This window comes from Xiphophorus couchianus, chromosome 22, assembly GCF_001444195.1.
Source record: "Xiphophorus couchianus chromosome 22, X_couchianus-1.0, whole genome shotgun sequence".
NCBI classification, from domain to species: domain Eukaryota; kingdom Metazoa; phylum Chordata; class Actinopteri; order Cyprinodontiformes; family Poeciliidae; genus Xiphophorus; species Xiphophorus couchianus.
In genome coordinates this window covers 23,117,360-23,137,590 of record NC_040249.1, presented here as the reverse complement: position 1 = coordinate 23,137,590, position 20,231 = coordinate 23,117,360, and the positions used below count along the sequence as shown (strand labels likewise).

The 20,231-nt window shown below is 37.8% G+C and overlaps 1 protein-coding gene across 11 annotated transcripts in view; it reads left to right on the top strand.

Moving 5' to 3' along the window:
- The window catches only part of sorbs1 (sorbin and SH3 domain containing 1), a 73,830-nt gene extending 55,428 nt beyond the window's left edge, over positions 1 to 18,402 (top strand). For 5 of the 11 annotated variants that reach the window (XM_028007468.1, XM_028007470.1, XM_028007471.1 and 2 more), the window contains 11 exons: positions 2,703 to 2,767; positions 2,849 to 3,019; positions 4,398 to 4,444; positions 4,530 to 4,644; positions 5,244 to 5,369; positions 5,444 to 5,638; positions 7,204 to 7,662; positions 10,008 to 10,103; positions 12,229 to 12,416; positions 12,548 to 12,654; positions 13,968 to 18,402. In XM_028007468.1, the coding sequence (XP_027863269.1) occupies positions 2,703 to 2,767; positions 2,849 to 3,019; positions 4,398 to 4,444; positions 4,530 to 4,644; positions 5,244 to 5,369; positions 5,444 to 5,638; positions 7,204 to 7,662; positions 10,008 to 10,103; positions 12,229 to 12,416; positions 12,548 to 12,654; positions 13,968 to 14,035 (1,637 nt within the window). In that variant the 3' untranslated portion in view covers positions 14,036 to 18,402. Of the gene's footprint in view, positions 1 to 2,702; positions 2,768 to 2,848; positions 3,020 to 4,397; positions 4,445 to 4,529; positions 4,645 to 5,243; positions 5,370 to 5,443; positions 5,639 to 7,203; positions 7,663 to 10,007; positions 10,104 to 12,228; positions 12,417 to 12,547; positions 12,655 to 13,967 lie in introns of those variants that run through there. The other 6 variants (XM_028007473.1, XM_028007474.1, XR_003594184.1 and 3 more) reach the window with 6 other exon arrangements.
- The last annotated feature ends 1,829 nt before the right edge of the window (positions 18,403 to 20,231 follow it).

Here is a 20,231-nt window from a genome sequence, read left to right as displayed (position 1 = left end):
CTTTCTCACTGCACTGGCAAACAATCCAAACCCTTTGAAAAACCTGTTCCCCTCCTCGCCTGTGGGGGCGCTGCACCAAGAACCACTGAAGGAAACGACACAAAAACTAAGTGCATCTTCCTCCTTCGTGAAAAGTAAACAAAAATGGAACGGTGTCAAATTCAAATTCAATTTACCCAGAATGCCCTGCGCTATAATCCGCCTCCTGGTAGAACCAGTTTGATTGGGGACCAAAGTTGCAACATTTGCTACATTTTCAGCTGGTGTGGTTCTCTTTTATGTCAAACAAACCAAACTAATTAGAATATGCAGTTCTCCTCCTCACCTGTAGGGGCGCTGCACCAAGAAAGGGTTTAGATCGTTTGCCAGTGCAGTGAAAAAGAGAACAGCAGCAGCTGAAAATGTAACAAATGTTGCAGTTTTTGCCCTGAACTGTCAGGTGTGAAAACACCTTTAGATTACAGTGAACATTTAGCCAAAACTATTTATTTATCCAAAGAAAACACACTAATCCGTTTAGCAGAGAAAACTAGTTAATTTTTCTATCCACACAATTAGCCTGATAGCTTAACATAGCTTAGCTGTATACAACTCTGTTTTTAGCACCATTATGCTAACTCTATTTAGCTTATCAACTTAAAACCAAAATTATTGAATCCTTTATACACTGCAAATTGCAAACAAACCAGTTTTCTCCTTTATGAAGACTCTTTTTGTGCATTTGTCTTAGACTGCTTTTTCTCAAGATTATTAAACACTAAATACCAGCGCTGTGGCCACGGCCTTCACGCATCCAAACATTTCACTGACAGCAGGAGGTTTAGGAAGCCTTTCGTAATACACATAAATATCTTCTGGAAATCAGATTAGAGTCCTGAAAACTGTGAAAGCATTACATCTTTACAAGTTATAGTTTACACTTTATATTGGCAAACACTAACCTGAAGTTCACATGAAAAGTAAAAGCCAAACGTTAAGAGTATGAAGAGAAAGCTGCTAAAACGCCTGGTTTTTGTGACATAAAAGATGATGAAACATCATTTTGAAACTTTTCACCTGTAATGTGACTCAAACTGCATCTTTTAGGAATTAAATACCAAAACAACTTGGGTTGTTATAGTCATAATATTGTCAGACTAAAGACACAGTTTTACCAGAGGAACGTCTTAAAATTGCGAGAGAATTTAGTTTTAATAAAAAAATAATGCTTAGAAAATGATTATTTATTTATTTTATTTTTTGGTATTGTAGTTCTCATAAAATTGCTACGCCATTCTCCTAATGTTTCAACTTTACTCCGGTAATATTAAAATTTTACTCTCGCTTTACTACGATTGTCTTCTTGTAAGATTATGATTTTCTTTTTGCAAAAATAAAAAAGAATTCTTCTACCTAATATTCCAAGAAAATAATCTGTTAGGCTTGTGAAATAAGATGGCCGCCTTGGACGTGCTGACATTAATCCAGAAAAGCATTGGCGGGGAAGAAAGTCTAAAACTGTGATTAATCGCTAATATTGATTTATTGACCTGGAGGTGTGAACCTGGTGAGGTTTGAATGCTTGTGAACACCAAGCAGACCGGAGACCGCTCCAAAAACAGGAAGTGGACTACAGCACAGGGCATTCTGGGTAAATACAACCAAGACAAACACATTAGTCTAGTGCTAACAGGAGGAATGACTTGTAGTTTTTTACCAAAGACAAAAGAGAAATCCTAAAACAGCTCAAATCTGACGCTACTCCATTTTTTTTTTACATTTGGTGAAGGAAGAAATTGCGCTTTGTGTCTTTTTTGTTTTCTCCAGTTGTTCTTGGTGCAGCGCCCCCACAGGTGAGGAGGGCAGCGGGTTTTTCAATTAGTTTGGATTATCTGACTCAGGGCAGTGTGAAGGAGAACCACAGCAGCTGAAAATGTAACAAATGTTGCAAATGAACACAATACCTCATGTGAAACATGATGGTGGCAGTATCATGCTTTGGTGCTGGCTTTCACCGCTAGAAAGCTGTAGCACAACATTGATAGAAGGAACCTACTGTATTTAGCTCATCAGAATTAGCTTTTTGGCCAAGATTGAAGCACAAACAGTAAATTTAACTTTGGTTCCACCTGCTCACTGCATGCAGACATGAAGCAGTTGGGGTCATAGGTTACAATTAAGTTTTGAAATGACTTTTTTTACTTCGTCATAGAAAACGGGCATGTTAGCAGAGATTTACAGGCTTTTTATATTCACTATAACCTTACGTGACTGATGCATTTCTATATTAATTTTGTTTTTTCGTCATTTTTTACTTTTAGACACGTCGCCAGTCTTTACTTCCCAAACAGATTAGATATTTCCTGTTTGGGAATTGATAAATTAATGAAATAAATGTAAAGTTTTAAGAAGTATTGGTCACTCACCATCAATACTCTCATGATTTCATGTTAATTTTTTATTTTTTATTGGAGGTTATTGTAATTTTATTTATTTTTTCCAGCATTTGGTCATTGTTTTCATCCCTGTCTGCATGCAAGTGTTTTTGGGGGTTTTTTGCAGTGTACTTTGTTTTTTTTGGTCATTTGATGTGTGCATGCTTATTATAGTATTTCCTTTCATTCAGTTGACTGGAATTGAGGAGGTGACTGCAAAATTTTAGTTTAAAATTGCTGTTATGCGATGTAAAGTTAGCGATTAAATCATTTTGCTGTTTCTGTCAGACTCGTCCCCAGCTCACGGGGAAAGCCAGGATGAAGTGTTGAGGAAGCGTCATGGGGACAAAGAGGTGAATTCATCTCTAAAATGTGTGCAGATTTTTTAGAAATTAGCAACAGAAATGCAGCTTGCTGTTTTGTTTTCCTGACAGAAAATCCTGGAGGAGCAACGGCGGCTGAAGCGGGAACAGGAAGAGGCCGACATCGCGGCGCGGCGGCACACGGGGATTGTTCCGACGCACCACCAGTTCATCACCAACGAGCGTTTCGGAGACCTGCTCAACATCACAGATAACGCAGAGAAACGGAAATCAGGCGTCGAGGTACAACGCAGGGTCGAGTCTTATCACCGCTGCAGGCAGGAAGACGGAGGAGGGGGACTTTCTGAACACTGATAAATAAATATTTCTGTCTAGGTTTTAGTGAAAATATTTTAGTACTCCTGAAATAAGACAAAACTAACTTAAGAGTAACTTTTCAGGAAGATAGAAGTTTGTTTTAAGTCAATAATTCCTTAATATTGACGAAAAACTAAAAGTTCCACTGGCAGATTATTCAACTGTCCCTGCACCGTTACCTAGCAACGCCAGCTCAGTCCGTTACCTAGCAACCGAGTCCTAGTTCCACCGGCAGAATATTTCTCTTAAGAAATTTTTCAAAACAACAGAAACTGAAATCGAGAAAAGGATGGATGGATGGATGGATGGATGGATGGATGGATGGATGGATGGATGGATGGATGGATGGATGGATGGATGGAAGGAACTGGGACTATATTGTGCGTTTATGAAACTAACTTAACTGAAAATCGTTTTTGTGTTTATGGAATCTATTTATTTGTTTTTTGAACTGATGTGAAATTATTTTTTTCCCAAACACAAGCAGTTTATGTCAGCCTAAAAAAATCCAGATTTTCCAAAAATTTAATCTTCAAAAATTTGATAAATTGATAAGATCAATTACCTGGCGTTGCTAGGTAACGGCGCAGGGACAATTTATCGCTCGGTCCTACATTGAATTCTAGTGTTCCTCATCAATTTTAACAATTGAAGAATATTTTATCCAAGGAAAAACATAATTTTTGGGAACAAAAGAAGAAAACATTTCTCTATAATTAATGACGTCATTTATGATTTTAAAATCTGTAAAATGATATATTTGCAACAAAAACTACCAGAAGTCTTGTAGGGTTTAAGTTCATTCAGTAGATAATATTTCATTAATTTCATAAATTTACCATTTAGATCTTAGAGGATTCTGGCATTTTATGACTTTAAACCATTTATTTTGTTGCATTTTCTTGCACAGTGACAAAGGAATTCTGATTCTGATAATGTCAGAGAATATATAAGTTTTAATATAATTAATTTAATCATTGAAAAAAACATTTTCTTGCAAATCTTAAGACTTTTGAATAGCAAAGAATACCTGAGTTTTTTCTTCTAAGTATTTGATATTAATCTAAAAAATTTTGAGTGTTTTTGGTGGAAATTTACTCCACTTTACATTTTGTTTTAAGTCAAAACTGAAAATAAAAATATATCAAGGTCACACCACAACTCAGGAAGATCTTCTTTTACTATGTGCCATTTAAGAGCCAGAAAGAACAATCTGATTAAAATATATTGGAATTTTATTGATAAACTAATGATGCTGCTCGTAATTTTATCCAGAAAACTGAAAAGTTTCATTTCTACACAGAGAACTCCAGCCATGGCACGCTTTGACTTCAGAGCAGAAAGCCTAAAGTAGGTGAAAAGCATCAGAATAATGACAATAGTCAGTTGTTTTCAAAACTTTAAGCCAATAAAATTTGCTGTTTGTGTTTTTCAGGGAATTACCGTTTCAAAAGGGGGATATTGTGTACATAATCCGACAAGTCGATCAGAACTGGTATGAAGGCGAACATCATGGAAGAGTCGGCATTTTCCCACGAAGTTACGTTGAGGTTGGTTCAGTTGGCTAAGAAACCAGAAACCGTTTGCTGCATTCCTGTTGATTATGCAGGGGGCTCCACTTCTGCTTTTCAAAGATGTACAGTTGCATAATTGCGCATCTGTTTGCAGCCAGTTTCAGCATGAGTTGGGGCCAGTTTATTTGGACTTAAAGTGGCAAGAGGCCATAAAGCAGCTCATTCTGAAACTCAGCAGACTAAAATCTCATTATTTAACAATGATTTTGTGCAAGAAGAATTTAATGAACATGTTTTGTATAGACCATAGACCTGTCCTAACCTGTTCAAGCAAGAATAATAGGTGTAACTAACCCTTAAATCAACTTTTTTGCTGATGTCTAAATGGGTTATTTAGGGTTCTGTGTGAATTTTGACATTTTCTTGTAACTTTGTTTAGTTCTGTGATATTTTATCTAAAACCTTCACAGTACTGCCTCCTTCTGTCAAACGGTGCTTCACCAGTTTATTTTTCCTCTGGGTTTACAGCAGTCAAAACTGAAATTTTTTGCAAAGAATGTACTGAACATGTTTTGTACTGCCCACAGATCTATCATAACGTACAATAAATCACCTTTAATGGTTTTATGTTGCAGCTCCTGCCTCCAACAGAGAAAGCCCAGCCAAAGAAAAGCGCCCCAGTCCAGGTTCTGGAGTACGGAGAAGCGCTCGCCCGCTTCAACTTTAAGGGAGACACAGTGGTGGAGATGTCCTTCAGGAAGGTGAATCATCTGTCTGTGGTACTGATAATATTACTGAAGCAGAACCGTTCTGACCCGACCTGGTGGTTCTGCAGGGCGAGCGGATCACGCTGATCCGCAGAGTGGATGAGAACTGGTACGAGGGGAAAATCTCCGGCACCAATCGGCAGGGCATCTTTCCCGTCACCTACGTGGAAGTACACAAGCGGCCGCGCGTGAAGAACGGCGTGGACTACCCGGACCCGCCGGTCAGCCTCTCGCCGCAGCGCAGCACCAACGCCTCGCCGCAGGTCAGCCTCGTCTGGGTCGTGTTTAAGACTGGGCGATAAATACATTTTTAACATTTTAATATTTGGAAAATCTGGATTTTGTTCCACCAATGCACTCAGGGTTTCCATGGTCCAGGGCGGCCATCTTGTTTGACAAGCGTGTTTTAAAGCTATTTATTTGGACTCTGAATTCAAGTAAATTCTACAACAAAATATAACGGCCAAGCTAAAATTGTTCTTGTATTATGCAAATAAAGTTATATTATTACAAAAATAAAGGCGGACGATTAGGAGGATGAAGTAGAAAAAGAGCAAAAAAATCAAAATGAGCGATTTTGAGAATAAACCTGTCACAATAAGCAATTAACCACACGATAAACTAAAATTAGCTCAATAATTTCCACTCTGACGAGTAGCATTTTTTTAACGGAAATTTTATTTACAGAGACTTCTTAATCTGTTTTATTCATAGCTTCAGTTGTGTGTGATTTTTATTTCTATTTTATTATTATTTTTGGTTGTTTTGTTTATTTATTTTGGACATTAAAAAGACCTACCTGTTCCAATATTATGTACTCTTCACCAAATTAAGGTTTCTTAGTTTTTGAGAAATGAACTTGCATTACTATTACTTGAAAATTGTCTCAAAAAAACAATATAATAATTTATTGCAACATTTTCTGGGGATGATTTGTTATTGTGACAGGGTTAGATGAGAATTTTGTGAAGTTATACTTTGGTATCGGTTTTACAGAACCGGAAATAATAAATATTTTAACACATCGGCTTCAGATTATTATCAGTAGCAGGACTTTGAGCAATAAAAAAATAACAGTATATATCGCAACAGACACATGATCAATATCAAAAGATAACACGTTTGATTGAATATTCAATATATATAATCTTCACTGAGCATTCTGGGAAATGTAGGCAGAGGAAATGCTTTAGCCACTCAGCCTCTCACAACTAGAAAAGCTAAATTGGTGGAATCAACTAGCTCACTCACTTCTTGGTTACCTAGCAACAACCTTTTGAATAACTTGTGGTTACCTAGCAACGGTTTGTTGAGTAACTTGCGCAGCAACAGTTTAAACTTTTCGACACTGTGCTCACAACTGGTAAAAAATAAAAAACTGTGGATCAAACAGGAAAGGCCACGCTACCAGTCTGGCAGAATTTCAGATATTTAAAACTAAAAATCTAGTCAATAATTATTGATACCGACTGATATGAAACACTTACGTATATCATGATACATTTTTCAGTAATATCGTCAAGCCCTACAGATATTATGACTTTATTCTTATAAATAAACAAATAGTCTTGTAGCCTGGCCTTAATACTGTGCCGTAGAACTGAGATAGACAGACAACAAACACTTAAAACAAAAATCCACTTTTTGCAATTTTAATTTTTAGAAAAACATTTGAAAGAAAATGGAGATATAATTTTTAAATCGCCCAGGTCTCGTTATGTCCCTCTATCATCTCTGTGTTCACGTCATCTCTCTTTTTTGTTGTTGTTTTGGTGAATTTTTCTCATCTTTTATTTCCCGCTCTGCTCCCTCCATCTTGTGTAAAAAGCTGTACCGTAACCGCCTCACCACCTCCCCCCTGACGCTGCCCCGCTCCCCCCGCCGCTCCGTCTCGCCTGAGGTTCACGCCGTCTCCTCCGAGTGGATCTCTCTCACCGTGGGTGGTGGCAGCCCCCCTGCCGCCCCGACACCCCCCCTGCCGCCGCCGCCCACCGTCTCCTACCGCTGGGGCGAGTACCTGCCCCCGCCGTACTCCGCCAGCCCCGTGCCCTACGTCTCCCCCATGGCGTCGCCCTCCGCCTCCCCGCTGCCGCCGCCGCACCCGCCCAGGCCCGGCTCGGCCACGCCCTTTCTCACCTTCACTCCGCCGCATGGGGAGGACTTCCTGTCGCACAGCGTGAGCCCCAGCGGCGGGCCGGTGCTTGAAGGCTGGCTGAGCGAGGGGGAGAGCGCGGAGGGGGAGCGGGGCCGGGCGGCCCAGGGCAGCAGACAGAGTAGCCCTGCAGAGGTACCACCTGCATGGTGTGTGGTGTTCACTGCAAAACGACCTTTGACCTCTGTAGAGTAGCTGTGGATGTGGTTCTGATGTGTGCTCATCACTTTTGCAGCGCCTTGGAAAAGTATTCACAACCTCTGAACCCAGTGAATATGAAATATGTTGCCATAAGAATGGTGTGTTACAGCATTTTAGGCAATAAAATATATAGTTTCTTATTCAAAAAAGGAATTGATTTGTTAATTTGCATATTTTAATGTATTTCTAATATTATATAAACAAAGCTTAAGTGAGTCAAAAATCTGCAAAAACATTCCAAATATTTTATCTGATTAACTGAATATTAAAATAGTTGTTAATTGCAGTACTAATTACAACTACAAATCTAAAGTAGATTAAATTAGAGAAGGGAAGAAAATGAATGTCATACTTTTGTGTGAGTGTCATTTACAATATTATAGAACAGGAGCATCTTTATGTAGGTATTGTTACCTACTCCAGACTCCCCCTAGTGGTTTGGAGGACTTCCTATTGTGGAGCGAGTTTGAAGCGTTCCATACTTCCTGTTCTTTTTGCTAGTTGCATCATTCCCTTTTGTTTTGTTTTTGTAATTGCAGGTTCATGCAAAAAATTTATTGCATTTGTTCCGTCATTTGCATTATTTAAAAAACAATTAATCATTTTCCCTTCCATTCTACAAAAATGCACTATTTTCTGCTTTATCGCGTAAAACCTGAAATGAAGAAGAAACAGTGAATTTGCTGGTTTTAACGTGACAAAATGTGGAAAAGTTTTAGGGGTGTGCATAATTTTTCAAGGCACTGTGGGTTTGACTTGTAGCTGCACAGAGTTCTGCTGGTCTTCGCAGAAGATCGAGTCTGTAGCGGAATGCATGCTGTTGTGTGTTCACTAACATTCAGTGGTTTCGCGGTGTGTGTGTGTGTGTGTGCCTGCATTTCATAGCTGTGAAAGACTTTCAGGAGAAAAAGAAAAGTCCCAGTTCAACTCCTGTCATGAGGATGTTAAAATAAAGAATAGTTTTGCCAAGACAAGTTATGAGAGACTGACACTAACAGGAAATGCTAACTACTTCCTGTGCATCGATAGCTTAGCTAGGAAGTTTACTCAGGTGACCATTTATAGGTTTCATGCCTGTTAATTAGGGATGCAGACAATTAATCAACGTACGATTAATTGTGTATTAATGGTTTATTAGATCAAAATTAGTTCCAATCGATTCACTAAGAACGGCCGCTTCGATCTTCTCTTAGTGTTGTAGTTTGGCTTTCATCCAGCAGAGGGCGCCGCTGGTCATCCTCAAGCAGGGAGTCCGTTGATACAGATACTAAGATGGCGGCCGGACCAGAACGGGGAAAGAGCAACAGCCCAAACAGAGTCCGGTGCACTTGATGCGGTTCTGTTTTTAAATATAAACGATAAGCTCCTTAAGATTCACATTAATATTCAGCCGAGCTGCAACTTTTCATTCAGAAACTGATACGTTTCAAAGGTGAGGATGTGATGACAGGAAAGCCGTGAATTTAGCGGTGAGGGGAAAAACATGGCGCCAAAAAAGCAAGATTGATTTTGAGGTCTTTCGTGAGTAAATCAATTTAATCGAGCAAAGTTTCAACTTTCCTTGAAGAACAAACACAAATGGTACTTCTGTATTAAGTGTTTCAGATGCTTCATTATTTTCATCTTTTGTTTTTCCTATTTTCTACCCGATAGCAATAACAAAACTAAATGCAATCAAAAACAACCACGAATCATCATAAATGATGTATGTGAGAATGTGGCTGTTCTTATTTTTTATTTTATTTTATTTTTTTGCCAGTTGTTTGTTGATTCTTGCGTTGTGTGTGAATTGTGAGACAGTTATTTTTTGTTTTTGGGCATGTGCACTGACTGATGGCACCCTTTGAATTTCGTTGTCCTTGTGACAATGACAATAAAGATTTATCTTATCTATCTTATCTTATTTTCTTATATTTTGTAAATAGTAAGTTTATCATTATTTATATTTACGTGAGAAAACCACATTTTCTTCTGTTTATTCAGTCAGTATTTAAAATAGCTGACACAAAATAATATGAAAAATAAAGTTATCCTTTTAATTCAGCATAGGAAAACTTTATGGAAATACGGTCAGCCATCTTGGTACAAGAGAAAACTCAGATTTTTAATGACAGCTTATTTGTTAGTCGTTAGTTGATCAACTTCAGATTAATTCAATAATTGATAACTTGCATCCCTATCTGAATAAATCTGCTGTGAGGTTGTCGTGGGGTTCGGACAGGTTTCAGCTCAGTCAACTAAACTTTCATTAAAAGATGTTGGTGATGTGTGTGTTGCAGTTTGTGAAGAACGAGGCCGACCATCTGGGTCGGATCTCCAGGAGCCCTGTCATGCCGTACGACATCCAGGAGAACAACAACGTTAACTCATTTGCGGTAAGAAAATCTCTGATCTTTGATCAAAATGCAGTTAAACTCACTTCATCTTTAACTTCCAATTTGTGTTAAGTTGTGCCTCATGTTTGACAACAAACAATTCATCCATAAAAGTTTGACATTTAGGGAAAATCTTGATTTGTTTTCTTCCTAAGCATCAAAAACCATCCTTCAGATAACTAATAAAATTAAACAAATTTATGTTTTTAAAGAGATGCTGCACTCTAAAGCGTGTCCTAATAAATGTTTTTTTAAAAAAAGTGTATGGAATCCCATTTCTGCCATGAAAGAAAAAATAAAAGCCCCAAAGGAAGTCTGAATTTTGACTTTGAAAGACAAAATAATGACTTTAAAAGACATTATAATTTTATGTCTCATAATTGTTGCTTTCCTTCTCAAAATTGTGACTCTGAAAGCCAGAATTATGACTTTGAATCTCATAATTATGACTTTACGAACATTATAATTATAACTTTGTAAGTCATAATTATGATTTATATCTTATAATTATGACCTTTAAAGCCCAAATTATAATTTTGAAAGTTACTATTATTTCTTTCTGGCTCGTAATTATGACTTTGAATCTTTATGCTGCCTCCTGTACATGTCTGTGTCCGTTATATTAACCTGGAGGCTGCTTGAGGCTTCTGGATGATCAAGCGACACGTTTTCTGTGTATAATTTTAAGGTTATAACATTCAGGGGAGCAGCTGACAAAATTGCCCTTCAAAAAAATATTAATAATCAGAATGGAAATTATTGAGCTCATTTTAATTCATTATGCGATTAATTGAATTATTGCTTATTCCACTTTGGTGGAAACTACTGGTTGATGCTAATAAATGAACAAATAAACTGTCTATCTGATATAAACCAGCTTTATGTGACTCTTAGGAAGAAAATGAATTATTGTCTTAAAGGGGCAGCATTATGTAAAATTTACTTTTTTCAGCTTTCCATCATGTTATGTTTTTCCCGCGTCACAAACAAACCTGGAGTCTTTCATGCACATTTCAGAAATCCTTTAATCCCTATGGCACAGGTGTCAAACGCCAGTCCTCCAGTCGCTGTCCTGCAGTTTTTAGATGTGTCACAGGTACAAAACACTGGAATGAAATGGCTTCATTACCTCCTTGTGTAGATCAGTCCTCCAGAGCCTGAATGACCTAATTATTCTGTTCAGGTGGTGCAGCAGAGGCACATCTAAAAGTTGCAGGACATCGGCCCTCGAGGACGGGAGTTTGAGACCCCTGCTCTATGGGAACCATTCAGTGGTGCAAAATGCCAGGTTGGACTTAGCCCTGCCATCGAGGAAGTCATAATTTTAGTTTTCAAAGTTATAGTTATGCAACCTTCCTTAGATAAACAAAGTAACTTTCTATCTCAAAATTGACTTTAAAAGTCAAAATAATTTCTTTCTATTTCATTAATTATAATTTTAATCTCATAATTATGACTTTGAAAGCTAAAATTATGATTTTGAAAGTTGCAATTATTTCTTTCTAGCTCATAATTGTGGTTTTCAAGCTTCCACCTTACAGAGCAGTCCTTCAGCTCCTTCAGACTAGCCAGCAGCAATTAGCAGACACCTGGGATCATTATAGGAGATACGTCTCAGTGAAATACTGGTGAAAAGGGTTAATAGAGGAGCAGCGTGATAACTTCCTGAAGGCGGAGTCTCAGAGAGACCAGGAGTTTTTAAGTCAGATTTTAAATAACATTTTAATGAAAACTGAGGGTTACTTTAATTGTGCTATAAAATGGCATTATGTGCCTGGAAAACATAATACTGTCCCTTTAAACGTCTATCTGTGGCCACCAGCTTCCCTTTAAGTCTGCATGCTCACACTGACTAATATCCTGTAACGATGAACTAACAGTCTCATGTTTCCTGTCTCCATGTTCCCACTCTGGTGTTTCATTCCTCTCCTCCTGGGCTTCACCAACATCTCTACTTTTTCTTCTGGCTTTGAATGGATTACTCCCTTTTTCCCCGTTTTTTCCTGCCTTTGCTTCGTACCGGACTCCCCTCCCCACCTCTTTCTAACTCCTTAAACCTCTCCCTGACCTCGGCCTCCTCTGGGACTCTTGTATGTCTCTCTCTGGCGACTCCTGCTCCCACCAGGAGGCAGTGTGTAATGAGATCTTGAATATTGCTGAGACCTCAGTGAGGTACTGCAGCACCCTGTCCCACCACCATAATGACTCTCTTCACAGACTGCACCCCCACCCCAGTAAACAATGTCTCATCATTTCCCAGCAACCCCAGTCCCACAGCAGCAGCCCGGAGCCGAGCCGTCTCAGCTGTGGAATGTGAGTGACATTTATTTACACTTTCACTTTTTAATTTTTGCATGTTTCAGCTGAAGCCCCTCCCCCATCCTTTAATTAGCGCTAGCCGGTTTGCTGGTTTTAACAAAGTGCTCTTTGTGTCGCCGCTCCAGTTTCCAGGCTTTGTACAGTTACGTTCCTCAGAACGACGACGAGCTGGAGCTGCAGGAGGGAGATCTCGTCAGTGTCATGGAAAAATGCGATGACGGCTGGTTTGTCGGTACGTCCTGCAGGACATTAATCCATACAGGGTTTCTGCACAATGACAGCACAGGCTTGCAGACACTGTAGCATATGGCAAGCCCTTTTAACATGAAATCAGCCTGTCGCAATAAATCAGTCACATGAAATTTCCATTTGCACGGTTTATTGTTTTTCTCTTTTTCTACCAAAAACTGGATGATAAAAGTCTTCAGTCTGGTGTTTTGGTCTCATTTTTTTTGAAGGACAATTTTGATTAGAGAGACTTTATAATTCATTTATTTGTTGTTTATGTTGTTTTGGATATTTAAAAAGTCTTCCTGTCCCAGCGATAAATATTCATTAGAATTTAAAGTTTATTGATCTTTGAAAATGTGTGCCAGATCACCCTTATATTCCTTGAAAGTTCTTTCAAAACAACAATATTACCATTTATCGCAATAAGTTCTTGGACGACTTATCATCCAGCAAAATTTGTTATTGTGACAGGCTGATCTGTAATTACGTTCTACAAATTTAAAGATGAGTAATTAACAATTACTGTGATTAATATTGTGGTTTGAAACCATTTTCAAGTAACATATTAATAAGGGCGTATTAATGCAAAGTTGACCTATAAACTTTAATTTAGTAATAAAACACTAATACAGGAATTGAAAGACATTTTAAAAATCAAAAATAAAACAAGCTTGTAGAAAACAACCAATAAGAATGCAACAAGTGTTTTCTGGATGGTAAGTTATTGTTATAAAACACCCGTCTTTTCCAGTATCCAATGTACGGGACATAAAGCAGTAAAACCAGCTGACCAAACGTACTGGAACTCTGCTAAGGTTGCTAAGTAACGGGATGGGGTAGCTAGGTGAGGGGCAGTGCTTACTGACTTGTAATGTTGCATTCAAAAAGGTTTCGGAAACATTAACTTGTTGCCCAAAAAGCTGGTTATTTTTTTTAAGTGCTTGAGTTTTTTAGAAGCAGTAGAAACCCAAATGGAAGTAGAAAAAATGCAAAATGTGAGTTTTGGATAATTGGTCGCCTTTAATGGTAAATTTAACCTCATTTATATTAGTCAGAATGTAACAAAGAGATATCTTAATTTACTATTGCATGTAGTCATAAAACAGTTTCAGATATCTGGAATGTAAGTGTAGTGAAATTGATTTTATGTTAAAATGGCCTGCCATACATAGCATGCATGAAGCCTCCTGCAGAGGGAGAACCATGCGTCACTGGGTCACATTGCTCCATATAGAGTTTCTAATGGATGACAGCATGACATTCTCTGCAGCAGAATCCCGTCACTTACTCCCATTTTCCTGTTTTTCTTCACAGGCACATCAAAGAGGACAAAACAGTTTGGGACTTTCCCTGGGAACTACGTGAAGGAAGTGAAACTGTAACAATATCTAATCTGCCTGTAACACACGGTTGCCTGTCAAGCTTGGGGAAGTTATTACTACTGCGCATGGCTGCTGGGTAGAATAGTCATCTGGCCAGGCGAATACATTTGTCTGGGGAAGTGATCGGTGCGGCCGGGGGGATGTGGAAGGACAGCGGAGGGGACAGCGCTCTCCGTCCAAACCGCCATCACATGTTACTCACTTCTGGGCAGAATCCATCCGTCTCCAACATGTGGGGATTACGTCACTCGAATTAGCTGGTGTTGCACAGATTATAGCTTCCAGTACGTCCGTGTGTTTATGTAGCACCTGGTCTAGATCACCACATCACAGTGGATCTTATTATCGAAGAAGGACTTTGGAGGAGGGAAAAACGTCATTCTTAAGGTGGCTCCCTAAAGGTGAAGCCACCTTTAGGGATCAGAGGTGTGAATCATCAATCATGGATCTTCTTAATTTAAAAATATCAAATTTACTTTCCAGATGTGAAATTTTGTCTGTCAAACAGACTTTTCCTCTTTAATTCTGATTGAAGAAAACAATCATTTTGAGTTTAAAGGGCATATATCATTATTATTAAAGATGATCTGTAATGCTTCCTTGAACAGGTTATGGTAGGTCTATGGCCTAAACAACCATGTTCATTACATTTCTTGGAAAATCTTTCTTAGATGATGAGATTGTAGTCTGCTCAGTTTCAGAATGAGCTGCTTTAGGGCTCTGTCACTTTAAATCCATATAAGCTGCAGCTGGTCATCCACCCAACAAATCAACGTTTACACTTACTGCTGCAAACAGATGCGTAATTTTACAACCATACTTTGAAAAGCAGAAGTGGAGCCTCCTGCACAAACAACAAGACTGCATCAAGAGGCTTCAGACACTGATGAAGAAAAAAGATTGTCTGAGGCAGTTACTGGTAAAAGAAACTGTTCCAGCCTGATGAACTTGGTGGTCTGGCTGTCGACTCTGCTTGCAGCTGTAGCTGTGTGTCAACTTTAAATAATTTCTTAATTTCAATCTAAGTTTTCTATTATTTTCTAGAATATCTTTGTAGCAAGCATGCTAACTCCATCCTCGTTCCATATATTTGCCTTAAAACAGGGAAGCCAAACATTTTCATTTTTGGCTGCATGTAGATCATGAATGTCTTCGAAGGGCCAGTTGTTGCAGAATGTATTAATAAAACTAACCGTTAAACTGTTGAAACTTATCTACGTTTAATTAGTACTTTTTAAAATGTAAACATTTTTTACTTCTTTTCACACTGATGTAATTTGGTCCTATACAAATGAAAACTGATTTGTTTTTGATTAAATAATGTTTAAGTACACAACTGGTATCTTATCAATTTATGTGGCTCTCTACACTCTAGCGGGCCACATAAATCGTCACGGTGGCCGGATTTGGCCCGCGGGCCGTGAGTTTAATACCTGTGCCTTAAAATGTTCTTTTTTGTCAAGAAAACAAAATATTTATGTGCAGAAAACATTATCTACAGTAACTAAAATACGTTATCCATATATGGTTGTACCTTCCTGTTTTAGGGAGCGTGGCTTGAAAGTCTCGTTTTGTTTCAGAAAATTATCTTTTAAAGTTTATTACTCACTTTGAAAACAAACAGAAGGTGAGATACCTTAAATATTAAGTTTTCTGCCTCTTCAATATGATGATATTTGCCCTTTAACCATCTGCAACGTTAGCGACCCCTGCTGGAACTGGTCTGATTTTGCTTCTTTTTTCGTTTTGTGTTTTTTTTTTTTGGTTATTTGAAATCACCATAAATTCAGTGTTGTTGTTTTTTAGGGGAATGTTAAAGCTGTTACACCTCTGTGTAATCCTAACGCTTCAGATACCGCTGCAGTATTGCCTTGTTTTGTTTTTTTTTTACCAAACATTCTTCCTGATGCAGTCGGGTGCATGTGTAGAAACAACAAGCTTATTTAAAATGCTATATTTAGGCACAAGCAGCGAAAGCGCTGCGAAGGCCTATTTTCTGTATTGTTTCTGTAGCAAACACAACACGGACTGTGTTGCATGTACTCTACAAGTGAAGCTTTTGATTTGACTAAGTGATGCCTTTAAGGTACCTAGTGATCCAACGCCTTCAGCACAACTACCAGACGGGCGTAGTTGCACTTAACTTCCTGTTTGTCCCCAGCTTACAAGATAAAAGCAGATTAATCTGATGACCTACACTGCAAAATCACGGTACTTTTGGTTTAGTTTCTAGTGTAAATATATTAATACACTTAAAAATAAGAAAACTAAGTTAGAGGTAACTTTTTAGAACGATATAGGAGCTTGTTTTAAGTGAACAATTCCTTAATATTAAAGAAAAAGTTGTAGTTCCTCTGACAACTGGCTCTGTGCCATTACCTAGCAACGCCAGTCAAGCATAGCCCGTCGCCTAGCAACCTAGTTCTACTTCCACTAGCAGATTATTTCATGTGTAACAATAATTTTTTTCAATAAGTGAAATAATCTGCCAGGGAAACTAGCACTTTTTTATTAATATTTAGTTATTTACTTAAAACCAGCTCCTATATATTGCTGAAAAGTCACTTGTAAGTCATTTTTATCTTATTTTAAGTGTACTAAGATATTTCCTCTAGGAATACTTGGTAAGATTTTGTCTTTTTGCAGTGTATTGCTATCTAGTATTAGTCCAGGAATGTGATTTTTACTGATTCTTATAGAAGTTTTAACCACATCCTCTGTGACCAGATTGTATCCACACACATGAGGCCTTCTGAATACGAGCACGTGTTTGTTTTTCTTTCTGTAAATGTTCTGCATGCACTGTAAAACCAAACTGGAGCATGAAATCCCATCTCAACCCAATTCATCTTCCCACAGAGGTGGTGACAGGGTTTCACTTTAGATCCTCTGAAAGCATCAGAGCCGTCTTCCTGTGTGAGAAACGCAACATCCCAGAGTTAAGCTACCTACAAAAACAAGGATTATTATTGATCTTTTTTTTTTTCGTGTTTTCTTTAGAATCCGTCTTGTTTTTGTCTGTCTCAGCTTTGTGCATGTTAGTCCTGAACACAGCTGTCGGATTGTTCTGCAGATACCCGTAGAGCTTGTTATGACCTGCACAGAGCAGCATGACGCTGTAGTTTGAGGGTTATTTGCTAAACAGGTATTTTTAAGCTGCTTTGGTGCATATCAGGGCTCTTTGCAAAGATTATAATCATCATTTCTCAATTACAACATAGCAGACCATCAGTAGTTATCCCTTTGTACAGTGCCTTGAAAAGTATTCACACTCATACTGTTTTGTTTTACATTTTGTCAACTTCCAGTCACAAACTTCAATCTGTTTTTATTAAGATTTAATGAAAGATCAACACGAATTAATTACGGCATAATTCCAGCTTACGTATGGAAACTATGAGGCTGCGTTCACACAGCAGAATGTGACGCAAATTGGATTTTTTGTGCATTTGTGCGACTTTTTCCAGAGCAGTGTGAACGGCCCAAATGTATGGAAGAGTATTAGGGCCACTGTAAAAAATGTAAATAAAATTTTGACTTTTAACTCATAATTCTGATTCTGCGTAAAATTCCAAGTAAACAAATATCCTTAGCTGTATGTCAATTATGTGGTTAGCTCATGCAAATAATCACATTAAGTGTTTCTTTCTTGTAACTGGATTTGTAATCCTGCTCTTTGTCCTCACTGGAAGCCTGTCACAAATTTATTTGGTTTATTTGAGTTTTAAAACGAGATTTGCTGCATAAACGATTCTGATTCAGAGAAAAAAAGTCAGAATTTTTATTACATTTTTTCTTCAGTCGCCCTAATCCTATTCCATACAATTGAGATCCTTTCATCTAAAAACAAAAAACCATCAGATTTGTGCTACTTCATATGTGGAACTAAATTGGATATGTATTAGTTTTCAAAACATAACCTAATTTTTGCACATTCTTTACAAAATAGTTCCAGCTCACTCTGAATGAGTGCAAAAAAGATCCTCAATTGGATGCCAGTCTAGAATTTGACTAGGCCATTCTAACACATCTGTATGCGTTGATCCATCTTATCGTTGCTTTGGCTGCTAAAGGTGAATCTCCACCCCAGTCTAATGTCTTCTACAGTCTCAGGCTTTTTCTTTTTCCATAATCTTTTTGTTTTTAACTTCTCTGATTACTGCTCTCGGTCTCCAGCGTGTCTTACTGTTTTAATTTTATTTTTGTTTTTCCCTGATGTGTGAGATCTTGTTGCTGTAAATCTCTCTGTTATTTCCTGACCTGTCTGCCGTGTTTCTGTCTTCCTGATGCTTTTTGTTCACCAACGTTCCCAGACAACGTCACACAACAGTTGGCATTTGTACTGACATTAAATACAATCATTTAAACATGATTTTTATTTATTCCACTCCACAAAAACAGAAAATATTGAGATTTAATAAGTAATCTTGATCTAGTTTCTAGTGCAGATATCTCAGTACACTTGAAATAAAACTAAACTAACTAGTAACTTTTCAGCAGGAAACAGCAACTTCTTTTAAGTCAATAATTTCTAAATGTGGATTTTAAAAAGTTCTAGTTCCACTAGCAGAATATTTCACTTATAACATTTCCCTTGTGTTACAAGTGAAGTCATCTGCCAGTGATTAATTTTTCATCAATTTTAAGGAATTATTTATTTAAAACAAGCTCCTATATCTCGCTGAAAAGTAACTTCTAAGTTAGTTTTGTCTTATTCCATATTTGTACAGGAAACCAGACCAAATTGAATTGGTAAGATTCTGTTTTTGCAGTGTATCCATTAATTTGTGTTGATCATATAAAATCCCAATTGTTTTTATAAAAGTTTGTGCTCCTGATGTGACAAAATGTGAAAAAGAAATATACTTTAGATAGAGATCAGAAGAAGGAAATATGAGATATAAATTAAGTTTGATTTGTCACCAGAACAATCAGTGTTCCCATTTCTTTGGGCTTTAATTCAGTTTTTTCCCTCCTGCTTTGCCAACAGAGTATTTCCTCAGCTAGTTTGTGATAATACGCTGCACTGTGGGTTTGCACTGATATAACGTTCATGTTTTGTTTCACCACAGAGGCCTCCACGACATGTTTGTTCCTCTATAACCTCAGCTTCACGTCAACGTGCCTGGCTGGTTGAGAGTGTGACGACTTGTAGCTTTGTAAACTTCCATTATATATATTAAAAAATAGAATTTTTTTTAACACCCGATGTAAAAATAGGTCAGTCGGAAATACTCACGGCAGTGTTTTTGTGCTCTATTGTGCTCCATACAGCATCAGGGGGTGAATGAATGTTTGCAGATATGAATGTGATGCAGGCAGCGTTGTCCAAACTTCATCCTAAATGAGAAAGGGAAATGTTGTAAATATGTAAAATAGAGCAAATAGACTGTAAACGGCAGGAGGATCCGATTGTTCTCTGTCACTCGGATTATTTACCATGAAGGATTTGAGGCAAAGCACAGAAGGTTTCACATGTTTTCACGTTCGCTGCCATTTGTGAGCATAACGATGATGATTTACAAAATTCTGCCTCATTAGCTGCGTTTCCGTTAGAAATGTGCGCAAAACTTCTTTAATATTCCGCTAATGTCGGATAAAACACAATTTCGTAATTGCAGTGTTTCCATTGAATAAGAAACAGAATTAAAATTACAGGTAAATAAGTTTGTTCACACGATAAATCATTAAAAACATGCCACGCCACGAGCCTCCAACTACTTCCTGTTTTCTTCTTCTTCGTGGGTTGTGCCAGTGACAACATCTGGTTGTTGATCATGTGACTCGTTTGACGCAAAGATATTGTTTCTATAGCAGTTTTGCAAATAAAACCAATTTTGTAGAAAAAACACCTCGCCATTGCGCCAAAACGTTTTCTTTTAATTGCGCACTAAAATAGTGAATGGAAACGCAGCTACTGTCATTTTTTAAAATTTTGATTTACTGAAATGTATTGGGTCATAACTCAGCGTAACCATGGTCTGTTTGTTACCGAACCAGAACCAGTACCTAAGATTGTGACACAGTGCTTTGAAATAACGATTAACAATTGAAATAATTGGGCTAGTTTGATGAGATGCACAACCTGCAGCAGGTTTGGTTTGTTTGCTTCTACTTGCAGTGATTAGATTAACAATATTAAAATAAAGATACCACACACGGCTGTGACTTCGGTATTATGCAATATTTAATAAAC